The sequence below is a fragment of the Protopterus annectens genome, chromosome 12.part0 (assembly GCF_019279795.1).
Source record: "Protopterus annectens isolate FY-2018-M chromosome 12.part0, PAN1.0, whole genome shotgun sequence".
Lineage (NCBI taxonomy): Eukaryota > Metazoa > Chordata > Ceratodontiformes > Protopteridae > Protopterus > Protopterus annectens.
This window is the reverse complement of record NC_056746.1, coordinates 506,389,601-506,415,852: the sequence shown is the minus strand read 5'-3', so window position 1 is coordinate 506,415,852 and position 26,252 is coordinate 506,389,601. Positions and strand designations below refer to the sequence as shown.

Here is a 26,252-nt window from a genome sequence, read left to right as displayed (position 1 = left end):
CCAGGAAGTCCAGGATCCAGTTACAGAGATATTTACTGAGTTCTAAATATGCCAGTTTTTCTATCAGTTGCATTGGTATCACTGTATTAAATGCAGAGATGAAGTCTATGAACAGCATCCTCACATAGTTGTCTTTGTCCTCTCAATGCTCAAGGGAGGTGTGTAGTGCTACTGATATGGCATCAGCCATGTATCAGTTAGCTCTGTACACAAACTGCAGAGGGTCAAAATCAGGAGGTAGGTATGATGAATAATGCTTTTTGATTAGCTGCTCACAACATTTTCTAACAGTGGATATCAGAGTAACTGGTCTGTAGTTGTCAGGGCTGGAAGGAGTTGCTTTCTTAGGTAGTGGGTTGATATTTGTTTCCTTGTAGCATGAGGGTACTTTCACCATTGCAAGAGAGGTGTTAACTATTTCCTTGAGTACTGTGCATAGTTGATCAGCACAGCATTTTAACACCTTGCCCAGTATGTTGTCTGGGACAGTAGCCTTCCTGAGGTTCACTTTCCTTAGCTCTTTTCTTACCACCTCTGTGCTGAGGCTGAGTACTGCATCCTTTTCATCAGTGGGTAGCTTTAGTGCCAACTTGTTGTTTCTTTCCTCAAATCTACCAAAGAAGATGTTCAAACTGGATAGGAATTTGATGCTAACCTCCTACTGTGCTGACTTGATTTTGTCATCAGTGATCTTCTGTATGCCTTAACATAGTCTCCTTGCATCCTTCATGTCTTCAAAGTGACTCTGCACCTTTCTGCCATACTCCCTGTTAGCCTTTTTTATACCCCTCCTCAGATTACCTCTTGCTATACTTGGGGCTGCTTTGTCCTTAGTCCTTTAAGCTGTGATTCTCTCCTTCAGAAGCTCATATACCTTACGGGTGAGCCATGGCTTCATGTTAGCTGTAATAGTGATACTCTTGGTATTTGTTACCCCAGCAATGCAGTTTGAAATCTATGCCATCACTACCTCAGTGTATTTATCTATGTTCAGATGTTGATTCATTGTAGTTGCCTCCTTGAACATATCCCAATTAGTTCTTTCAAAGCCTTCTTGGAGGGGCTCCATAGCCCCCTCGGGCCATACCCCGATTTGTTTCTATGTGTGTTTCTCTCCAACCAGTGCAGGTTTGTAAGCTGGCAATAGCAAGATGGTGTAATGGTCAGAGTTTCCCATTTGTGGAGGTTGCACTGCCTTATAAGCTTTCTTTAAGCATAAATAAATCAAGCTTCTTTCTTTAATAATATATCTTTAATATTCAAAAATAAAGATATCTGTAGGAATCCTGGATCTTTCCCATAAATATCTCTGAAATGCTTTGCTACAGGACTTCAGTGTACCCCATTGTGAATATCTCTAATATATGTTCCTAAATTCTTTTCCTCAGTTGTTTGGAAGTCTGTTCTGTACAAAATTTCTGATGTGGGCATTTCAGCCCATGTACTACCCCTTCTAAATAACTATTCTTAGTTTCTTGCACATTAAATGTCTTACCATTTATGGACACTATATTATTTTCCAGAAAGAAGAGGCAGATTGAAAACCTATGCTTGGAGCATGGTGATATGAAATCTTCAGTCATAATGAGCTCATGTTCTCTTTGGATGTCATTATATACCAATATTTCTTTATAATTGGATATACTTCCTGTAATAAAATCACAAAATAAACATCTTCTGTCTGATCCACTATATGTGATTTCGTAAAAAGCTTTTTATTAACATGAGTGTTCTTCAAATTAATTTTTTTGCAGTGATGAAAATACCTGACTCTTCTATACCCCCTCATTTCTAATCTCATCATTATATCTTGATCTACTTCCATAAAGTCCTGTTCAATTGAACACAGAGACCTAGCTCAGAAAAACTCAGTGTGGAAGAGAGAGTCTATTAAATGAAGGAGATGCAATCTTGAAGCGTTTAAGAAGGTATTAGCAGATGTAGGCTTTGTATACAAAACTGAACACATTTTTCTCTTGAATATAGATAGCCTTACATATAAATAATATATGTCATTCAACCAAAACTCATACATAAAAGTTAAGCCAAAGTTATTTCCTTGCAAATGACAAAAAAAAATTTAAATTCTACTTCTGTACCTTCAGTGATAAAGAAATAAGTCATATAGTGTTTATAAAAACATTAGATCGAAAATATTCATATGGGTAAACACATGGTCTTTCCACTTAATCTATGAATATATTTGCGTACAAAAGGACAAATCTTGCCCCTATTGCTCTACCTCTTATCACCATTAAAATAAAAACAAATTTTTATTCAAACAAAACTCACTAAATCTAACAAATCTTTACTAAACTCAATACTGCCTAATGCATGCTCTAAAGCAACAAGATCCAAATTTGTTTAATTGAAGAGTACAGACTTACTTTATCCACAGTAAAAAAAAACTGTACTTCTCCTCCCTCAGATGAAAAAATGAGCACTTTGTCTGATGTCAAATAAATTGTTAAAATCAGACTGTAAAAATCATTAGGCTTTTCAAAATGACAGTCAATAACACAGGATGCTCAGGTTCAAACAATATTGCTTTACTAATGTACATTAGGAGGCAAAAAACTATACAAAAACAAGTATAGAGTTTTGACTGACTCCATACAGGAAATACCCTCAATTATATACCATTTGCAATCGGCTTTTGCCCACCTTACTGACGTGGTCAGTCACAGGGCATTTACATCACTATAGTCCATAATACTTCATTCATAAGAAGATGCTTAGGTAATGTTTTTAAAAACTTTCCCATGAGAATAACATAGCCTTGCGAGGCACCTGGCCCATTACAATGTCTTTCTGTAGATGTTACTCTTTCCAAGGCTCTTAGATTAGTTCGGAAACAATGGTCGGTTCTTTTCTTAATACGTTCCTTTGTCTCTCTGGTAGCAGCTGTACACTATCTCTGATAGTGTTCACAAGGCCATCCTTCTCGGTGGAAGGAAGAAAGATATACATGCATACATATTTATTTCTCTCTGACCCAGCAGATTATAGTTACTGAAAGACATAAGCTTGCTGAGCTGGCTACTGCCAGGGTCAGGGGTTAACCATACTGCAGCTGAATTTCAAGCAATTACATGCAAGATCATTTCTACTGCCATATTGTTAAATAGAATCAAATGCATTACATATTATACTATTTCTAAATTATGCACTACATATATGTTTGAGTACATATTCTTCTAACAGTTTATATATGTCTAAGTACATATTTTTCTAATATTCTGTATATGTTTAAGTACATATTCTTCTAACAGTTCTATATATGTTTAAGTACATATTTTTCTAACAGTTCTATATATGTTTAAGTACATATTTTTCTAACATTCTCCCTCCTATTAATGCTTTTTATTCTATTCAGAAACATAAACAACATTATTTCATTCCCTAGTCTCTTCCTCTCCGGAACTTTCAACCAGGCAAGTCATTTGTTTTATATTTCAGAAAGAATTTCATTTGGTATCAACAGGTTCAATTCCAGGTCTTGATACATAGTCTCAGTTACAGATACATCAACGAAATCTCTAACTAATCTTTTCACACAAGGTATCCCGCAACAAACACATGCTCCCAATATGAGCAAAACTACACAAATAGCTATCAAAATATTCATTAGGATTGAACCCCACCCCCCAAAAAGATTCTGGAAAAAGTTCGTCAGTGGGTCTGGGCCTGGTTCCGCCATTGCTGATACTTGCTGAATTACCTCTAGGTGGTCATTGATTTCATGCTCATTGTCTGGGATATACGCACAGCATTCTTCTTTGATAAGCGCGCACGTACCACCTCTCGCCGCTAGGGTGAAGTCAAGAGCCATTCGGTTCTGTAATACAACAGTTCTCATTGCATTCAGTTCATCAGTCACAAGTTCGAGATCAGAAGAAGTCGCATTACTCATTACTTCGAAAAGTTTCGACAATTTTCTCAATTCCCAGATCGATTTGACTGCTCCATAGGCTGGGATTATTCCAGCCCAGGATATAACACTGTCACTCAAGTCCATATGAGTCAATTTCTCTTTATCCTTTACGGATGAATGATCTTTCCAATCAGCTTCGATTTTACCCACTGGATTAGCAGGTTTCTTGACTGAGTTCCCAGTTTTTTGAGCTATATTTCTCACATTCCGTATCTTACCCAGAGGCAATTCTGCAGTATGTCTTATTGCTGGAACCAGATAACCCAAAAAACAACTGCCGGACCAATTCTCAGGTAACCACTTATATGCTTTTTTCCCACAAACAAAATAACAATTTTCTACTTTAGTACTGATGCGGGTTAACTCTGAATGAAACATTTTCCTGTCTATAACAGACAATTGTTTATATAATTCAGGATTTTTCTGTACATCTTTCAATGTTGTTTTCATTAAGCTCAAATACGAATCATAATTTGTGCTACAACTAGTACTCTGATCTTTTGCTTTTATATAACATTTATAAGACACAGTTATGTTGCAATTACTCCAACCAACTTGGAGCGTATCATTTTTGTAAAAACAAACAATTCCCTTTTGTGTAACAGGTAAATACAGTGCCACTTTGTCCTGTGATCTCACAGAACCTGTATCAAAAAGTAAATTCTCCCTAGTTTCATTTATCCCCAAAGGGACAGCGGACATCAAAAGTCCTCCATATGCTGTAGGTATGGCTGTACAAACCCAACAATTTGAAATGTTCATAGTCTCTACATACACACGTTTCATAGCTAGGTACGTGTTAAAGTTTGGATGCCAATCTGTGGCCAGTCCATCACGTTTCGTTATTTTTATCTGTGTAGTTATTTGCAGGAAAACCCCCAATAAAAGAAAAGTCACTACTAACATGGTTAATAAGTGTATGATCAGTAAGACAGTAAACCAATGTCTTTGGGGTTGCTTTGTACTTTTATACACTCTGCCCTTGGCCATTCTGTTTTTGTGATATATCAGCTACAAAACCTTTGTCTAACTGGAAATTCTTTACCGGCTTGCAGTGAGTCAGGTGAACCCAGGACGACCTCTCCGCAACCTTTACTGCAGTAGGCGTTGCTAACAGTACTTGGTACGGACCTTCCCACTTAGGACTCATCCAGTTTTTCTTTTTGATGACTTTTATCCATACCCAGGATCCTGGGGCTAGCACTGCGTCCGGTTTTGTCTGTTCTTTATCTGAAAAAGAGTTTAACTGAAAAACAGTCTTATTGGTTAACAATCTTTTCATGTAACTGGCTAATGAGCCATCGACCTCCAGCTCTGCAGGCATAAGAGCTTTCCACTGGGGCACATAATATGCCCTTCCAAATACTACTTCAAAGGGAGTCAAGCCCTTTACATTTGGAACTGTTCTCATGCTCAGCAATGCTAGAGGTAAACAGCAAATCCAATTCTTCTGAGTCTCACTCATCAACTTCCTTAACTTGTTTTTCAAAATCCCATTGTACCTCTCCACCAGTCCTGCTGACTGTGGGTGGTAAGCGCAGTGATTCCTCAAGGAAATCCCAAAAAATCTCCCAAGTTGCTGAATTGTCTGATTGACAAAATGTGTCCCATTGTCACTATAGATCCTTTCCGGTATGCCAAATCTAGGAATTATTTCCTTTACTAGGGCCTTTGCCACTGTTGCTGCATCCGGATTCCTGGTTGGAAAAGCTTCTACCCATTTTGAAAACATATCTATGATCACTAAACAGTATTTCTTTCCTTCACATTTATTCAACTCTATGAAGTCCATACAAATAGTATGGAACGGATATGGTGGTGTAGGGAAACTCCCTTGCTTCAGTTTGAATGCTCCCTGTGCATGATGTTTACTGCAAATATGACATGCTGCACAAAATTTTTGTGTGTAGTTCGTAAATCCGTATGTCTGGAATATTCTGTTAACTAACTGTACCATCCCCCCTGTTGAGACATGGCTCTGCCCATGGCTCAACAAAGCCGCATATCTAAATAAATTAGATGGTAATATTGGCTTTCTCTCTTTGGAGATGTACAATCCGTTTTCAAGGACTGCTCCTCATCTTACCCACTTTTGTTTTTCTGTTTTCGTAGTTAATGTTTGCATTGTTTTTAACATTTCTAAATCTAAAATCTCAGAGGGTTGTAATTCCTCATTCAGAAGTAAAGTTTCTGAGTCTGCTTGCTTCGCAGCTGCATCAGCTCGTGCATTACCTTTTGAAATCTTATCTTGTTGCTTTGTATGAGCTGCACATTTACAAATAGCTACTTTAGTAGGTAACTGAATAGAGTCTAATAAATTCAAGATCAGTTGCGCATGATTGATCGGTTTACCAGTGTATGTTATCATTCCCCTATTCTTCCACTGCTGCGCAAAAACATGCACTGTGGAGAAAGCATACTGACTATCAGTATATATGTTTACACATCTGTCCTTCGCTAGAGTGCAAGCTCGTGTTAAAGCTATCAATTCTGCTGCTTGAGCAGACAAGTTAGGCTGCAGGGGTTGGGCTTCTACAATCCCAACATCAGTAACCACTGCATAACCCACTAGATTTTTCCCTGTAGGACCCTTCCTACATGATCCGTTCACATAAAATGTTACCTCTGCATCAGCTAAAGGTATATCAGTAAGATCCTGTCGGGGTAAAGTTATTTGCTCCATTTCCTGTAGGCAACTGTGTGGTGTGCCATCCACAGGGGTCGGAAGCAACGTTGATGGATTTAATGTCGTACAACGTTCAATCACCATGTGAGGTTGGCTCAGCAGTATGGTCATACAAGAAAGATGTCTAGCCGGAGACAAAAATGCAATTTTCTCTTGCAGTAAAATTATCGCAACTGCATGAGGCACCCTCAAAGTAAGAGGGTGAAATAATACCATTGAGGCCGAAGCCTGTACTGCCATGGCAGCTGCAACAACTGCCTGTACACAATGTGGCAACGACCGTGCCACTGGGTCCAACTGTGATGAATAGTAAGCTATGGGGCGCTGCTTATTCCCATGCTGTTGCATCAGAACTGACGTCATATATCCCTGCTTACAATCTACAGTCTGAAAAAATCTCTTATGATAATTCGGAAGCCCCAAAACTGATGATGAAGCTATCAATTGTTTTAGCCTGCAGAAGGCTGCTTCTGCCACTGGAGTCCAATGTAGTATATATTGTGCTGCCATAGGTGTTTTAAAAATTAAATCAGCCAATGGAGCCGACTCCACCGCATAATTTGGTATCCAACTTCGACAAAAATTAGTCGTCCCCAGGAAGGACATCATTTCCTTCTTGGTAGTTGGCTTGGGAGCTTGTAAAATTGCTACCTTTCTATCTTCATCTAATGTTCTACCCCCCTTGGATATCACATATCCCAGGTACTTGACCTGTGTTTTCCAAAGTTGCAATTTATGCTTGTTTACTTTATGTCCCTGTTCTGCTAAAAACTTCAATAATGCTATCGTATCTTCCCTACACTGTTGCTGGGTAGGGGCCGCAAGCAGGATGTCATCTACATAAAGTAGAACTTGACTGCCCCCTGGTGGAGTAAATCCCACCAGGTTGCTAGCCATCTCCTGTGCGAATATTGTTGGACTTTCACAGTATCCCTGTGGTAGTCGAGTATAGGTGTATCTGTTACCCTGAAATGTAAAAGCAAACCAATACTGACTATCCGGATGTATAGGTATTGAAAAGAAAGCATTGCTTATATCTATCACGGTAAAATACTTCTGTTCTGGCTTTAAATCATTCAGTAAAGTGTGCGGGTCTGGCACCGTAGGTGCCCTAGGTATTATTGCATCCATTTACAGCTTGTAAATCCTGTACCATCCGCCATTCCCCGTTTGCTTTCCTAACAGGAAATAGAGGGGTATTACATGGTGAATCCAAAGATTCTATCAGTACTCCTTTCTTAAGTAATGTTGCTATTATAGGCTTAATTCCCTGCTCTGCATCTCTTCTCAAAGGGTATTGTTTCTTTTGTGGTCTAAATGCTGACTTTGGTGTGATAGTTACTGGACCTGCTGTCCGAATAAGCCCTACATCTGATTTCCCTGTTGACCAAAGAATGCTTGGTATATCACACAAAGCTTTTTCTTCCTCTTCCAATAGGAACATTACTCAGCTGTCCTCACCTTGTTGTAAGTGTACAGCTGGACGTGCTTGCGTTAACCAATTCAGTTTTTGCTTTTGTATTCCTTGTTCTGACAACTCTAAGTCAGTTTGCCTTTCCCATCTTGTCACTTTTTCACCTAGATCTACCCATCTGGCATTTTTATGTTTGGTTAAGCTGACATGCGGTAGCCAGTTGGACTTATACAGTCCCGTGAATTCTTGGGGTAATGAACAACTCACCACACTATTACCCTCAGTATCCCAGTACAGGGTTCGTAACACTAGCCTATTTGCAGGATTTCTGAACAATTTCTCCTCATACTCTTTATCAGGTCCTGGTGTACTACAATAGTACAAAGTACAATGTAACGAGTGCTGTTGATCAATGTGAAGGGAGGGTACCTTACTGATGGCTACGTTCATCAGTTCCTCGGTCACTGCCCCTGGACCAGTCGTAACTAGGTCCTGGCTGTACCAATAGTAGGCTTCACCCTCCGATTGCATCACAAAAGTATCCATTTGTCTTTGCGCCTCCATACCTTTCATGGTAGGAACTACTGCTATGCCAAAAAGCTGCATAAGGTCTCTTCCCAGTAAATTCACTGGACATTTGGCAGAAAGTACTATTTTACTTCTCTGGGTCATACCTGACACAGGGTCAGTTATTGCTATATCATGGGAAAGTGGTTCCCTGTATAGCTGTCCGTTTGCTGCTTTCACTAATATATAATCAGGTGATTCAGAGTGTTCCGGTAACTTTGAAGGATGTATCAAAGTTCGTGATGCCCCTGAATCACACAAAAATTTTACTTCCCTCCCCTCCACCAGAAGTGTAACTTCCGGTTTCGTGTCCGTCAAATAGAGCTCTAAGCTCAACAAGGCTAAATCTAAAACTTCGCTTTCCTCATCTCCTACTTGCACTTCTTCTATTCCAACTACTGTGTTAACATTTTCTCCCTGCTCATCACTCTCTCCTGATGACTGTTGAACGTTATGACTATCATATAGTCAATCCTCATCACTCCTATCCTTCCCTTCTGTAGTCGTTTTTTTATTCGATCTGCAATCCCTTGCTAAATGTCCTTTCTTCCCACACTTGAAGCATTCACCTTTTCTTTTCCTCTCCTCAAAAACTTCTGAGTCTCTGTCAGAGCGCTTATTGCTCTGAGCATTTTTCCTCCCCTTTTTACCTGACTGTACTACAAAGACTTCTGCTCAGTCTTCAGCTGTGAAGACCTGTGTCTTCTTTTTCTTCTTACTGTTAAAGTGTCTTTCAGCATGCCTAGCATACTCCAGTAAGGCTTGTAGCCTACTCGTTCGATGATCTATCATATGCTTTGTAATAAAGCTACTGATAGGGGCAATGCAACCTTTTAAAAATGCATTTTTCAATTGTTGTTCATATGAGCTATAATTTTTCTGATTTTCGGGAATAGGCATACCGCTATGGTTATTAAAACATTCTAATAATCTACCAAAGTATCCATCCACAGATTCATTGTCCTGTTGTATACACTGATTAATACAGGTCCAATCTGCTCTAGGTTTCCATTTTTCAGTAATTCGGTCCGTAAGACCCTTCAACCTAGTGTCTAACTCTGCGTCACTATGTAGGAGGGGCTTGAGTTGCGCGTCACGCGCATTCCAGGTGCCACAAACCATGTGCCAGTCTGGGCCAATAATTTGTCTAATAACTTTCTCTACTTCTTCCCCATTTAAGTGGTAACTCAGTCGCATACCTTGTAAGTCTTGTATAAACTTTTCATGATTAATTTTCGGATGGGGAATCCCCTCTGTAGCCTTCCGGATATCTTCCGGTGTCCATGGACTATATACTAAGAGGGTTGGGTCCTGGCCTTCCTGTCCTGCCTGAGGGTTCGGTACTTCAATTAATGGACAAATTTCCTCACTCTCTTCTAGTGAGTCCCTCATTTGAGTGCCCCTAAGTGTTTTATGTGTTCGGGATCTAGTCTCAATAGGTTCTCTTAAAAATGGTTGTTTAAATGCCCCTGTTGCCTCAGGATAACGTGGGGGGGGGAACCAGCCTGTCCTCCCGCTTCATATCCTGGGTAAAGTATCGGTGGTGGCGGAGGGGGAGGGGCCGTCGCTACTACTATATTATTATCTTCTTTATCTAAGAATAATGCTTTCGCATTTTTAACCTTCTGTTCCCTTCGGTTTACTTCCTCAATCCACCTGTGTGCTTGAGGAATACCCAACTGTCGTTGTTTTTTTGCCTGACCTTCTGCGTCAGATTTTAACTGTTTCAAAAGTTTCACTAATGAAATTTTGTCTAATTTACCATCAAATTCATATTTCTTAACCCATTTTGCAAAATATCTCACGTTATCTGCTCTCTGCAATTGCATATATTTCGCATCATCCATCAAAGGCGGATCTCACGATCTTTTAGTGCACTGATTTCCCATGTCTAAAAAAAGACTGTTACGTAACCCTTCTCTTGTACCACGTGGTATCTTTTTCCCTATATCCACAGTAGTGTCTAGAATGACTGTTTACTTTGCTTTGTTTTTTTTCTTGATCTATGAGTCAACATACAGTACTTCAATATGTTCTCGTCCTGCTATCACAAATCTCAATAACAGTACAGTGTAACCTGGTCCCTGATCTAAAACAAAGACAAAGAGGGAAACTCTGCTTACCTGAGCCTCCCGTTTATGACTGCACGTTTTCTTCTTGGGATCCAGTTTTCCGCTTTTCAGCCACAGATCAGAAAGTGGACAGCCTCTTTACACACAACAATTCAGTCGGAGGTCTTTTCACTCAAGAAGAACCATTGGTTTTGGCAGCTTCTCCTGCAGATTTATTACCACCCATGCACTCTGACCTGCAGCTTACCAAGGGAATTCCGGCTTCAGAAGGACCAAAATGTCAAATAAATTGTTAAAATCAGACTGTAAAAATCATTAGGCTTTTCAAAATGACAGTCAATAACACAGGATGCTCAGGTTCAAACAATATTGCTTTACTAATGTACATTAGGAGGCAAAAAACTATACAAAAACAAGTATAGAGTTTTGACTGACTCCATACAGGAAATACCCTCAATTATATACCATTTGCAATCAGCTTTTGCCCACCTTACTGACGTGGTCAGTCTCAGGGCATTTACATCACTATAGTCCATAATACTTCATTCATAAGAAGATGCTTAGGTAATGTTTTTAAAAACTTTCCCATGAGAATAACACAGCCTTGCGAGGCACCTGGCCCATTACAATGTCTTTCTGTAGATGTTACTCTTTCCAAGGCTCTTAGATTAGTTCGAAACAATGGTCGGTTCTTTTCTTAATACGTTCCTTTGTCTCTCTGGTAGCAGCTGTACACTATCTCTGATAGTGTTCACAAGGCCATCCTTCTCGGTGGAAGGAAGAAAGATATACATGCATACATATTTATTTCTCTCTGACCCAGCAGATTATAGTTACTGAAAGACATAAGCTTGCTGAGCTGGCTACTGCCAGGGTCAGGGGTTAACCATACTGCAGCTGAATTTCAAGCAATTACATGCAAGATCATTTCTACTGCCATATTGTTAAATAGAATCAAATGCATTACATATTATACTATTTCTAAATTCTGCACTACATATATGTTTGAGTACATATTCTTCTAACAGTTTATATATGTCTATGTCTAAGTACATATTTTTCTAACATTCTGTATATGTTTAAGTACATATTCTTCTAACAGTTCTATATATGTTTAAGTACATATTTTTCTAACAGTTCTATATATGTTTAAGTACATATTTTTCTAACATCTGACATATGAATTCTGAGATATCACAAGGGGTTGAAGTAACATACTGTATCTAAAACTATTCCCACTTTCTGGAGTGGACCCCCAACTTTTGATACTATTGGTCTACATCTGGGATTGCTTTTATCCTTATGAATCCTGAGCAGGGAGCAAAAAACTGACAATTGTGGGTTACACAAAATTAATTGGTCACCCTTGAAGTTGTGAAGCACTGCACTTCAGGGATTTTCGTAGGAAAGGTTTGGGGTCTCTAAAGTTTTTTTTTGTATAAAGTTAAGAGATTATTTTCCTTAGAAGTTTGGAAGGTTTTAAGTTGAGGTGATAGTTCTAAGTGGAGTAATAAAGATTTATTTGTTAATTATTGATGAGATAAAGTTTATTTATGGCCTTATTACAGGAAATTATGGCCTTCCTTCCATCCATCCATCCATATACTTCAAAATTGGGGATTACACTGTGTACACAAAGTGCAGTGGCCCCCACCTGAGGACATATGATTTATTCTGGTTTTACTATGTCAGCAGGCTCCTTGTGATTGGTTGCTGTCACTACCTAACCTGATTTCTCTAAGATAGTTTGTGGCAGTCTACAACTTGGCTATAATGTCTCATCTGAATTCTCTCAAGGAGGTCAGAAGTTACCAGAATCACGTCTTTGTGCAGATTTTTGGCCAGGCCTTATTGGAGTATTATCTTCATTTTTAGACGCCTTATCTGAAGCATGGCAAAGGCTACTAGAAAGGATCTAATAAGGATCATTCACCTGATGAAATATCTTAACAATACACACTGTGGGATAAGATTCTGTGAGCTGGAGTTTTACCTGCAAAAGGACAAGAGAGAGAGGAGACATGACTGAACATTTAAGTGCATCAGGGACCTTGAAAAAGGGAGAGAGCTTGATTCCTTTTATTAGGAAAAAGAATATTGTGGAATGTGGGAGATGATTCATTATGCTGGAAAGAAAGATGCAGACTGTCATGTTTTAAAATAGGGTGTTTGTGGCCTAAAACTCTCTTAGTAAGGGGACAGCTTAAATAGACTGCATGGTGACCATCAGGTAGAGGGTTGGGTAGGTAGGTGGGAAATCACAGGATTGTGAAATCATTGGATCCACCCATTCTTTGAAAGATGAACTTGAAAATGACTCTCAAACTTGTTAGCCCTTCTGTCTCAGTCTGCTTTACTTTCTGCCCTGTGTGAGAGCCTGTGGGCTATTTCTGCTGGTACTAATTTATGTATGCTCTTCCTATTGTGAAGATTCCATTAAATACATTGGGCAGGTTACTTCTTGTTGCATGGCAACATCTGCATTTTTACCCAAAATATATTGCTGAACGTTAGCGTGATCATGTTTTTGTAGAGTGCCATATTTGTCAAAAGCTATATGTTTTTGGCACTGTAAATGTTGTTCTTTTGCTAAGTTATGGTTTAGCAAGATGCTGTAACAGTCTTTTCATTCTTTCACAAATTTCTGTCACCAGTGAGGCTATAATATCTATCATTACAATTGTCGTACTCCCCACTGTATGTTTGCTCATAAGTAGTGTTAATGTGTCTTTCTGTCACACCTTGCTTCTCTTATTAGCATCTCTTTTGAACACATACATCATGTACTTCTCACAGAAAGTCTGGAAGTTTTGTATTTTTTAACTTCCTGTTGTTTTTACAACCACAGTAACTATTATTAGTGATTCGACAAATAGCAAATAGTGGACAAGTGTTTATTTCTACTGAGGATTTAGTCTAAAATGTCTTGCATTTAATTTTAAACTATAAGCTGTACTTATAGATCATTCATGTATCCAGAAACATTATATTATAAATAAAGCACAAAGAAATATTACTGTATCTGAATGCACTTATTTGAAGTAAATATAACCAGATCCTTCAGTAATTTACCAGTGTTTGAATGTACCCACAGTTGAGTTGTATATTACTGTTAACATAAATTTGAGATTCTGTAGTCAATGTGACTGACTCATGGCTAAAACTGTTCCTTGAATCAATCCACCCCTGGTTAACAAAACAAAATAATTAACCATCAGTCTGACATTAAAACATCATATAGTTTTACTTTCTTATACAGATTGATGACATCTTGTGGAATATATTAAAAAGTTCTGGTGCCTTGCCATTTTAACTGCATGATTTCTTTCTTATTTTTCAGAACTATTGAACTATACCATAATCGGATGAGGTGGCTGATGGAAGGTAGCAGAAAGGTATTACCTGTATATCCATTAATCATGTTTATATCAACTCAGCTCTTGTGACTATATTTCTCAACAGTGAAGATATGGCTTCAGTTAAAAATTTAATCGGTGGCCTGCCGCTTGAATTTGTACAGAGTTGCTGTCTATTGCTGTGTTATATGAGAAACAAATCTTCTGAGGATGAGGCTATTTTTGGTCCAACATTGTTTGACAAACATATACAGTCTAATCTGGAATGTGTAATACAATAGGCATATGCTACCTTGGTATTATAGTGTATATTTTTGATACACAAATATGGTCACATGACATAGGAACAGAGTGAATTTAATGGAACAGAAATATAAAAAAAAATCTACCTTGGCTGAAGTTGGGATAAGCCCCAAACTCCCATACCAGGGGTTTTCACCCTTGCATTCCATTACTAAATATAATTACCTCTGAGGCTGCACCACATTTGGTAGAAAAAGGCAGACTTACTTAACTATTTCATTAAAATGTAACAAGTAAGCAACGGAGTAAGCCAAGCAGGAACCAGGCCAAAAATTGCAATAACTAAAGCAAAAAGGCACAGTCACTAATTCCTCCAGTGGATAAAAACAGGCATCAAGATGAAGAACACAGTCACAAAGTCCTCATAATAAAAACAATCCAGGGTATTTATTGCAACAGAAGGTAAGTGCTTTCGCAGCTAAGCTTCATCAGACCAAACACAAAATACTAAAATGCACTCCATTTAAACAAATGGTAATGAGGCATCACCCAATCTCTAGGACACATTAATTAAAATAATTAAAGCTAAAAAACAGCATTCTCTTACAAATACTATACAAACAAAAAATACAGAGAATAAATATATATAAAACCCAGTGGCGGCTGGTGACTTCAAATTAAAGGGGGGGGGCTGCAGGAGACAGCTGAATTGGTGGGGCCAATGGGAAGGGGTGTGACCAACTAGAAAGGGGTGGAGCTATACTCAAAACCACAACAACTGGAACTTTAATTAAATACGCTGCCCTGTATATCCATTAATCATGTTTATATCAACTCAGCTCTTGGGTGCCAAACCATTATTATGAGAGTCCAATCAAGACAAAATGAAGTGTAGAAGAAAAAAAAATATTTCAACGCATTGGCTACGTGACAACTTACTTAATATCTAGATGGAAACACAAAGGTTGTGAGGCATGAAAAAATAAATTGCTTTTTAAATACATTACTGGAATGCCAGTCAAAATCAAGTATAAAAAAACAAGCAGCACTCAACTCAAACCACTTCTCCTTGCACTGCAGTTCTAATTATAATTTATATTCAGCTTTATAAAATTACCAAGTAACATGCTGAAAGTAGCAATCTCTGTGATACCCCCACTTGTAAAAATGTTTCTTATCCAAAAAAACCTTCTGCCTGACAACTATCTACTTGTTTCATGGAGAACACATGATCAAAGTAAAAAATGAACAGTGAACAAGAAACAAGCTCAAGATAAATTGCTTAAAGGATTACTGCACAAGTTATGGACTCCACATGATAGATTGGCATTCTGTTTAGTTTACGGGTAAAGCCTGCAAAGATAACTGCAAGTCTCCAACAAATGTAATGAGCTTCTGAAAATACTGTAATCCTGTCCTTTATTACAAATATTGTCATATGCATTTCAATACCTAAGGCTTATACGTTATCTAGTTATGTAAATATTCTCTGCATGGCAACAATGAAAAGGCTTTCAATGTTGGTAATTCTTTAACAGTATGCTTATTAAAGATTACTTGCATCTTACAATCTCTGACAAGCTTACCTGATGGTCATTAAAGCATTGCTACTTTAATACAGAGCAACAGGGAACTGCAACAGCATGCATTTTCTGAATAATAAGAAGCATAAATCAACAGTATAAAAATATGACAGAAAACCAGAACATTCTGCAAAATCAAGGACAGATGAAAAGTCACAGTCATACTTGTGGTCTACCTTGGATGGGGGAATACTCTGCACACTTAACTGCATAACTGCTCCTTGTCTTGCTTGGACACATCCATAGCCACTACAATGGGGAGTGGAGTGCAACAAGTAGGTCACAGTTTGAAATGTCTCTGGCTGACAGTGATGGCTCTGACACTCATACCTCAGAGCAAGAAATCTGTACAAAGCCATACATAGAAGTGGGCACAGGCCCAAAAATAAAGACAATTTTTAAATATTGCTCTTATAAACTTAGAAAGATAATAGAATAGTAGTAGGTCTTGCATTAGTATGATTTTTTAAAGGGTATGGAATTTGAAACTCAGATGTCTGCCATTATTTAGTGACTTCATTCCTAAATGATTAGGCAGAAAACCAAAAATTGTATGAGGAACAAATCAAAAATAAGAAGCAAAAATCTATTCATTCTGCAAAATTCTGGACAGTTGAGAGGTATAGTTCAGCCAGGGATGTCTGAGTTTGCTGCCCCCCCTCACAAAATCATGGTTGAATGGGGCGTCCCCCCCCTGCAGCCATTCCATTGTCCCATTCCTTGGTTATTTCGCCCCATTTGCCATAAACACTGTAATGTGCATACTGCTTTACTTCTGCGATGATATAGATTTTATTTGAAAGTTTTATTTTATATTTTTACAGCATAAACCTTAATAGATATCTGCTAAACAAAGCAATGCAGTCTCGCAATGAAAATAAACTTAGCATTAAAACTTCTCTGCCCTTGAAACTCACATTCATTGAAACAGCATTGAAACCCACATTCAAAGAAAATACATTTTGCCAGTGGTAGATAAAGAATAATTTTGGGCTGTTTTCAAATCATAGGCCCCTTGAACACAAAACACACACATGCTCTTTGATACACCTTCCTGACTGTATTAAATTATATTCATTGTACAATACAGTACAATACAGTACAGTTAAAGAGGGCATTTTAAATTTATTGTTTTGAACATTTTTCCAGTAAACAACGAAACAATGCATGCACCAATAATGACAAAACTGCCCAATTCAGAACATTTCCATCATAAAAGTCTACTCAAAATTCTACAGTCTACCAGTATCAGTAAATATGCACAATCTCTGAAGAAGTAAAAGTCATCTAAATAATTCCACATTAAAGAAATCTGTTAACTAATGAAGAGGTTACTGCTAGCACACAACTTTATATGTCATTGTTTCATCTCCAAATAGTGTCTGTTGCCCTTGAGAAATAAATTGCCTATGTTGCATTAAAAAAATGATGATGCTAGTACTATCACAATAGGGAATGGATGGCAAACTGATAACAGGTTCATAGTTACTAGGTATCTTTGCCAAAGAGGACTGCAGCATCCATCCCTTACAACAGAGTACAGGATCAGCAATGGAGCTACCTACTGTGGGAGTAGAACCCACAGCCTTCTGCAATCTAAAGCAAGTACACTACATGTTGTGTTATTTGTTGTGCAATGTAGCAGACTCGGCATATGCAGCACTAAACATTTGTTCCCCTGCAGCTCTCAGCTCCCAGCTCCTTGTAAAATCTACTCGACACCCAGCTGTATCTCTGAACTTTGCAGCACAAGAAATCTGGAAAAAGCCAAAATTTATTTGGGGGGGGACAAAAGCCCAAAAACCAGGGACACATTTTAAACATTGCTTGTATAATGTTGGAAAGTTGCTAGAATAAAATGCTGTGTTACCACCATACATTTCACTGCCAAGTATTGAACCCAGGACCCTGTGCAAAACAGCCAGAGCACCATACCACTATGCCAAATCATCTATTTTTATGAAAGAAAGGAAGACTGAAACTTAAATGGCTACCATGTAGTGAATTCAGTTCTCACCATAGCTGTCAACATTTTAGCACAAAACACCTGAACAAAGCCAATAATGGGGAAATACAGCCCCCAAACATATTCAGTCAGTTCAGTTATCACCATAGCTCTCAATCTTGGCACAAAAATCCTGGACAAAGCCAATAATGGGGGAATACAGTCCAAAAATGGGGACAAATACCCACTGAGGACATCAGAGCAAACCCACACAAACACGGGGAGGACATGCAGACTCCACACAGAAGGCACCCCAGCCAAGAATCAAACCAGACAACCCGTAGCTGTCAGGCAACACTGCTACTACTGCACTACTGGCTGTGTTAAGTAAAGTAACAAAAATACAGAAACCACAGATTTTATGAGTAACAGAACAAATATGAGGCAAAAATCTGCAAATGTTTTACAAATGGTGGTGGGTAGGGAATTCAGGCTCTTGTCACTTGGGCCCAAGGTACAGGGTTCAAGCCTTATTCTCTACCCACTACCATGAAGCTACAGGGACACACACACACACACACACACACACACACACACACACACACACACACACACACACACACACACACACACACACACACACACACACACATATACACATACACACATACACACACATATACACATACACACATACACATATATACACATACACACATACACACATACACATATACACATACACACATACACATATACACACATACACACATACACACATACACACATACACACATACACACATACACACATACACACATACACATATACACATATACACATATACACATATACACATATATACACATATACACACACACATATACACACACACATATACACACACACACATATACACATATACACACACACACATATACACATATACACACACACACATATACACATATACACACACACACATATACACATATACACACACACACATATACACATATACACACCCTCCATAACCTGTGCATGGTGTTGGGTCTCCTGCAAGATGTGAGGAGGCTGCAGCCTCCTGCTGTTGGTCCAGCCTATGGGTGAGGTTGTCACCGCACAGACCTCTGGGCTGGAAGGGTGGAGTTTCTTGCCTTCCCTATTCGGACTGCATAACAGAGCAGTCTGGAGCTCAGAATGCCTGAACATGCGTGCTTGGAGTTCTGGTCTGCCTAACACAGCAGTCAGGAACTAAGCACGTATGTGCAGAGACTGAGAATTTTTTATTTTAATATATTCGGGGAATGGGGAATTTATTTAAATGATTTTTTACAGGTGGGGGACCCATTTTACAGGTGGAGGGGCTGCAGTCCCGCAGTCCTATAGCACGAGCCGCCCCTGATAAAACCGTGTGTATAATAAATATACATAAATATATGTACTGCACTGTTAGTACTCTCATGTACAAAAATAAAAAAAAAAACAAATAGAAAACAACTGCTATATACTGTTTACTTCTGAAGTCCTCTTTTCTTTAATAAGGGCTTAATAGAAGCCCTCTCATTCAGACCTCTACCTCTATCTGCATGGAGCATGATAATCCAACAAGTCTCCCTATGTTCCCTGTGTGTAATAATATCACCTTCCCTAACACTGGGAGAATACCATCTTGTTTACTACTGAGGGTTTCAGGGAGCATGTCCTATTTTATCGGCGTTTTGTCAATGATTTGTTTCTGATATGGAGAGGTTCATTGGATAGCTTAGTGGATTTTCATGAGACCATGAATGGTTTGACTAACTGTTTGAAGTTTGCATTTAACTGGTCATTTACTCGCATTGAGTTCTTAGATCTCTATATTGAGAAACTACATGACCATACTATTAACACTGGTGTCCATCGTAAAACATGTCATAGGAATGCTTTTCTGTTCAGGTCCAGCATGCACCCCGGATACATTTTTCGGAACCTGATAAAAAGACAAGGAATGAGGGCCTCTAGATTAAACCCTACTATGGCTCATTTTTTGGAAAAGATGTGAAGTTTAGAAAAGAAGTTATTGGCTGGGGGGGGGGGGTACAGCCTCGATGAGATTAATAGACATTGGTCCAATATAGATCAGTTAAGGTCTACAACAGCATGCCCATATTTTGGACCAGTATGTGAGACAGGTGCAATTAGTGGTAATGAGCCCAGTATGGGCACAAGTGGAATTAGGATCCCCTTTTTTATACTAGTGACCATAGAGATATCACTAGCCTGTTTTCACTGCACTGGCCAATGATACAGGTAGATAGGTTCATTGGTTGGTACTGGGCTATCTGCCCGAAGGCATATATTAGCCCAGCCACATTGTGCGGTATTCACCGCCCCTTTAGTAGTTCCCTAGATCCTTGTACTAGCAGCTAGTACCCTTGGCCCCTATCTAGTAGTGCTGTTGGTGTGATCCCCGGTGTGAACTTTCTGTTACCCATCCACTCATCAAGGTTCCTCTTGAAGAGTGATCGTGAGGGGCTCTGTCTTATGTAGATCGGGACTCTGTTCCATAGTAAGGGAAGTCTCTGTGAAGGGAATCTATCCCTCCAGCATGTTCTATTCATTGTTGTGTTGAGGTTTATATCCCTAGAGCGTGTAGCTCGAGTAGATTTGGTTTTGCTAAGATGGAGCATGTTCAACAATTCTGGGTTGGACATGACTCTGTACGTTAGACAGAGATCGCCTCTTAGAAAGCGGTATGCAACAGAGAACAGTCTTAGCTTTTTCAATCATGCTGCATAGGGCATCTGTTTGAGGCCAGTAATCCTCTTGGTTAGGTACCTCTGTGGTCTCTCCAGCTGATGGAGATGTCTAGCCAGGTACATTCCAATTGGTGCATTGTACTCAATAATGGGTCTGATGAGGGAAGAGTAGAGGGGCACCATTACATCCTTAGATCTTGATGCGAACCCTTTCGTGATCAGATGGGTCACATAGAAGGATTTTCTAACCACTTTGGCAACATGGTTATCAAAGGAAAGCTGACTATCTACTTGGGTCCCTAGATCCCTTATTTCTTCTTCAGATTTCAGGGGATTACCTCCTATGTTGTAGTTTGCGGGTACTCTGTTTTTTCCAAAGGGGATTACTATGCATTTTTTTGCATTTAGCTGGGACCATGGCCTTGACACCATGCATCAGTCTCATTTAGGCCCTTCTGGAGGATCTCCATGTCGACCAGAGACTCTATTATAGCACCCAGTTTGCAGTCGTCCGCAAACTTAGTCAGCCACAGCTCTTCCATGCTTGCCTGTACTTCTGAGAAGTATATGCCAAACAGGAGGGGCCCCAGGACAGAGCCCTGAGGCACACCACTCGTTACTGGTCTGGATCCGGACATAGATCCCGCTACTCTGGGATCTGTCTGAGAGCCAGTTTGCTATCCATCTTGTGATGTAAGGGTTTATGCCCAGGCTGGTGAGCTTATCAATAATACCTGAATGGGGAATGGTATCAAATGCTTTAGCAAGGTCAAGGTAAGCCGTGTGTACCTCCTTTCTCTTATCTATAGCCTGAGTAACTGTCTCAAAGAAATCCACCAGGTTCAGGAGGCATGATCTGCCCTTGACGAAGCCGAACTGTGTGGGGTCCAGCGACTGGAGGTTCCCAATCTCTCCATTTATGAGTTCCATAATGATTTGCTCCATAGCCGTACAGATCAGACTGGTCAGGCTTATTGATCAGATGATGATATTGGTAAGATTGTCGGTGATAAACCCAGGTTTCAATTTAAGAACCGAAAAAATTTGAAGAAGCTTCTTTGCTATGATAAAGGATCAAGCACTACGGCCTTTACTTCTGGTTTCATTATGCCATGTGGTGATTGTAATTTTTGTTCTTTTATTAATACTTCTGATACTTTTCATCATCCAGATCTCTGCAGAGAATTTACTTTTCATGCTCATGTGAACTGCATGACTCCATGTTGTTTATTTAGCAGTGTGTGTTACCTGCAGCTCCTTTTATGTTGGTAAGACCAACAGGGTGCTGCGTGATAGGATGAGGGAGCACATCTATCACATTAGGAAGGGTTCTACACACAATGCACTCTCTAAACATGTCCTGGGACTGGGAGAATCTCACACATTTAATTTTAGAGTCATTGAGACCATTTCCCCCAGTGTTAGGGAAGGTGATATTATTATTACACACACGGAACATAGGGAGACTTGTTGGATTATCATGCTCCGTGCAGATAGAGGTAGAGGTCTGAATGAGAGGGCTTCTATTAAGCCCTTATTAAAGAAAAGAAGGCTTCAGAAGTAAACAGTATATAGCTGTTGTTGTTTTCTATTTGTTTTTTTAGTTTTGTACATGAGAGTACTAACAGTGCAGTACATATATTTATGTATATTTATTATACACACTCTTTTATATACATTTATTCTCTGTATTTTTTGTTTGTATAGTACTTGTAAGAGAATGCTGTTTTTTTTAGCTTTAATTAGCTTTAATTATTTTAATTAATGTGTCCTTGTGATTGGGTGATGTCTCATTACCATTTGTTTAAATGGAGTGCATTTTAGTATTTTGTGTTTGGTCTGATGAAGCTTAACTGCGAAAGCGCTTACCTTCTGTTGCAATAAATACCCTGGATTGTTTTTATTATTTGAGGACTATGTGACTGTGTTCTTTATCTTGATGCCTGTTTTTATCCACTGGAGTAATTAGTGACTGTGCCTTTTTGCTTTAGTTATTGCAGTTTTTGGCCTGGTACCTGCCTGGTTTACTCCGTTGCTTACTTGTTACATTATTTCAGTCAGTTATATTTATTCAGCAACGGAGTATTTATCCCTTGGTCTGCACTTCCTTTGTTTCGTTTTTATTTCATTAAAATGAAGTGCAATTAAATCATCATTTACCCATTGGTAGACATACAGAGTCCAGACCTATCCTTCCAGTCTAGTTCTTACTGCATATACACAGTTGCATTCCCATCAGGTATGTATTTACACATACAAATCCTGAACATGTATAGATCTGCATATCCACTTTCTGTTTTAATCTGAACCAAAGGAAGAGAATATTAGTAGTATTAGTAGGATTAGGCCCCATGATTTGTATCATACGTTACATGTTAATTTTCAAAGGTCATTAGTTATATAGCTTTTTTACTATGACTATTTACAATAAAATTATTCAGGACACAATAGATGTAGTGGTAGGTGACATTGTTGACTTTAGTATTAATATAGCCATGCAACACTTACAAGACATTTCCTAGTCCAGTATACTGAAGTAATGTCTTACTGTGCAGTGAGCTGTGCAATATGCTTGCATACAATTCTGTATTTATAGTGAAGTTCAAATCCTCTACCTTGTATATATATTTAAGATTTAAGAATATATGCAGTTTTCTGAATGTTATTTAATGTTTTACTAATTGACTCTCACTCCTTAGCTATGTTTTGTGCATGTAGTCTTTGCTGCATGCCTTAATGGCATTATTGCTTTTTTCCCCTTTGCATTCCTAAGTGCATTTCTTACTTATTATTTTCTTTGCCATTATGGCCCAGGTCATGACTTGACTGGCTCACTTACCCTGTTAACAAAATAAATACAAATAAATAAATAAAACCCTATAGCTAGTATTATCAGTTTGCAACACAATGCCACTTTGCTTTCTGAACTAGCACAATGATATAGTCTATAGTGCACAGATAATAATGGCAAATTCTAGATATTCATTTTAATAGCATTTATGGACTTTTAATCACTAAATAGGATCTCCACCCATCACTTTTGATTTGGAAGGTCCCTTCTTGAATCATTCAAGAAGGGATTTCTGTAACCTCACTGGAGTCAGACATGTAGCTTGGGTAGACAATTCTAAATTGTCTTTAATATGGAATGTCACAGCATATGCTTTGAATGGTCTGAACCATACCTGTCAACCTGCAGATATTAAAAATAGGAACAAAGGAGTTGAAAAATAGGGTAATCTCCAAGAGATCATCATATTTATCAGGGGATTCTTTAATGTTTGGTTAACTGCTGTCACTAGGCTATCTGGTTTTGTGACTTGCACATCTACTCTGTTTACTTTATTTCCTTTTAGTAAATGCCTCTAAGACCAATTTTTGTGGCATTATAGACCACTTGCCATTTACCATTTACCATTTTAAAGAGTCTGGCCAGTACTAATTGCTCGGTTATGAAGCTTGTAATGTCTCACTTACTTGGCATTTATATTGTGGCATTTGCCCCCTGCTGCACTCTTTTGATTTGGTTATGTCTTTTCTGAACAGCTTCCTATTTAAGAATATTATTGCATTATGTGAATACCCAAAAGAAAAATTATGTATCTTGCGTTATCGAGACTTTGAAAGGGATTCATAGCTGTGATTGTTTCTTTAAAAATTTACAGAAATCTGTGAGTGGGTGATTGGATACAGTCTAAAGTTTTTAGATTTTTAGAATGATGTTGTTTTTAAGTATATGTTAAATTCTCTTGACCTTAGCTGCAGACAGTTCCCACTAATAATTTAGTCCTATAAGCCATTTATTGTATTTACTGTTATCCTTCACTTTGTTGTCCTTCACTGATAACTGTCATAGCATTGCTTACATAAGAGAAGTATCCCACCAAAGATACTGTATGTCTGACCAGCTTACCACAGCTTTGGTGCCTTCCTCATGCATTGTACGTCCAACCAATGATCCAAGTATGAGAATGTAAAGCAGTACATAACATGTGACTCCTAGTGAGTCATAGGATTTGGAAGCTAATTACCTGTGAGCTGTGGGAGAAGCTAGATACCATTTTTTTTTCTATTTAAAGGAAAATAAAACATTCCGTAGCTTCCAAGACAAATCTGCATTGTTTTTCCTCCCACCCCTTTCCTCTTATTTTCTTAAATCTAGTGTCTCTTAAATTGTCCACTCTATATGTTTATTTGGCAATGGACTTTCCTCCCACTCTTCCTTCATGGGACCTTGTAGTAAGCACAAAAGTACCTTTTTGAGGAAGCACTCCCCTTAAACAGATTTATTCAGTTACCTTTCCATTGTTTTCCATATACCCATGTTATTGAGCACCCACAGCTCATTGCAGGTGTAAGCAAATTTTCCTCAGACAAAATTTAAATCAAAATTGAACCTGTTTGGTATTGTAACTAAGCTGGCTATCCATTGTGTGTCCTCAACAGTCACGTTTTTTGATTGATTTTAGATCTATACCATATATTCTTTGTTGATTTTGTTAGCTGTAATCTGTGCAATTAATAGTCACTCGAAAATAAAAAGAAAAACAATGCCTGTCAACATGGATTCCCAGTTGCTTTAGGCTCTTCCTCATTTAACCTGTTAGCACTCAGTTTTCTGAGGCTGTGTAACCCATTCTTATAACATATACTGGCTCCACCTGTGAAAGATTTATCTGTTTATCTAAACTGGAGGGCTAATCTCTCCATCCTACTCACTGTCAGTAAACTGCATGGCAGGCACATTTATTTATTTATTTATTTATTTATTTGACATTTGTTAATCGGGATGGTCCTCTGAGCAAAAGCCCTTTTTCAGCGGAGGCTCAGGAAGAAAAGCTCCACAGTACAAGTAAGCAAGAAAAATTTACGAAATTGAAGATGAATACAGTGAAAATTTTACACTAAAACAGTTAAGCAAATGTAGATAAAGCTCCACGATATAGTAAGAGGCATTATGCTGAGATTGTATAGAAATCCTTGCCTAACCTTCATGAGCCTCCTATACATCTTGCTAGCTTACCTCAGATACTTTACACAGATACTAATACCATTCCTACATTGGCACCCACACCTGCTCTTGTGAGTCACGTGTACTGTAAGCCTGTACCCTTAAGGCCCCATATGCTTACAGTGAAATGTCTTAGTCATTGGTGACTCCATTATAAAATGCACATCTGCAACAAATACCAGGTTGGCTAAGAATAGGCTGACAGTTATTTCCCTGCATGGTCCAAGGATTAGGGATTTCACTAGGTCCCTTAGGTCCCTGCACTGACCCAGATACAGTTACAACCTTGTAGTTGCCCATGCAGGGATGACTGATCTTAAGCATTCCATACTGTGAGAGATGCAGAGAGACATTGTTGAGCAATCTGCTCAAGTCTTTGAAGAGGCCAAGACTCTTGCATTAAGCAGTATTCTATTACCACCAAGAATGATGCCTAAATTCAAGGATAAAATAATTGGATTCAGTAATCGACTAGTAAATTGGTATCATTCTAGAGGGATCCAGTATGTATCTGCATGGGATAAAATGATCAGTAGACCCACCTGCTTCACCTGGGATGACTTGCGTCTTTCTCCACTTGTTTTTCACATACTGGCTAAAAGTTCTGCTTCCCCACCAAGCCGTTTTGGGCAGAGGTCATCTGACGGACAACATGGTAAACTCCATCCTGGATAATATCAAGGCAGTGCTGCTGAATGCC

General features: G+C 38.7%; 1 protein-coding gene across 3 annotated transcripts in view; it reads left to right on the top strand.

Annotated features, from left to right (window-relative positions):
• VWA3A (von Willebrand factor A domain containing 3A) overlaps window positions 1-26,252 on the top strand; it is a 2,208,650-nt gene that overhangs the window by 281,307 nt on the left and 1,901,091 nt on the right. For all 3 annotated transcript variants that reach the window (XM_044089639.1, XM_044089638.1, XM_044089640.1), the window contains one exon: window positions 14,014-14,068. In XM_044089639.1, coding sequence (XP_043945574.1) covers window positions 14,014-14,068 — 55 coding nt within the window. The remainder of the gene's footprint in view (window positions 1-14,013; window positions 14,069-26,252) is intronic.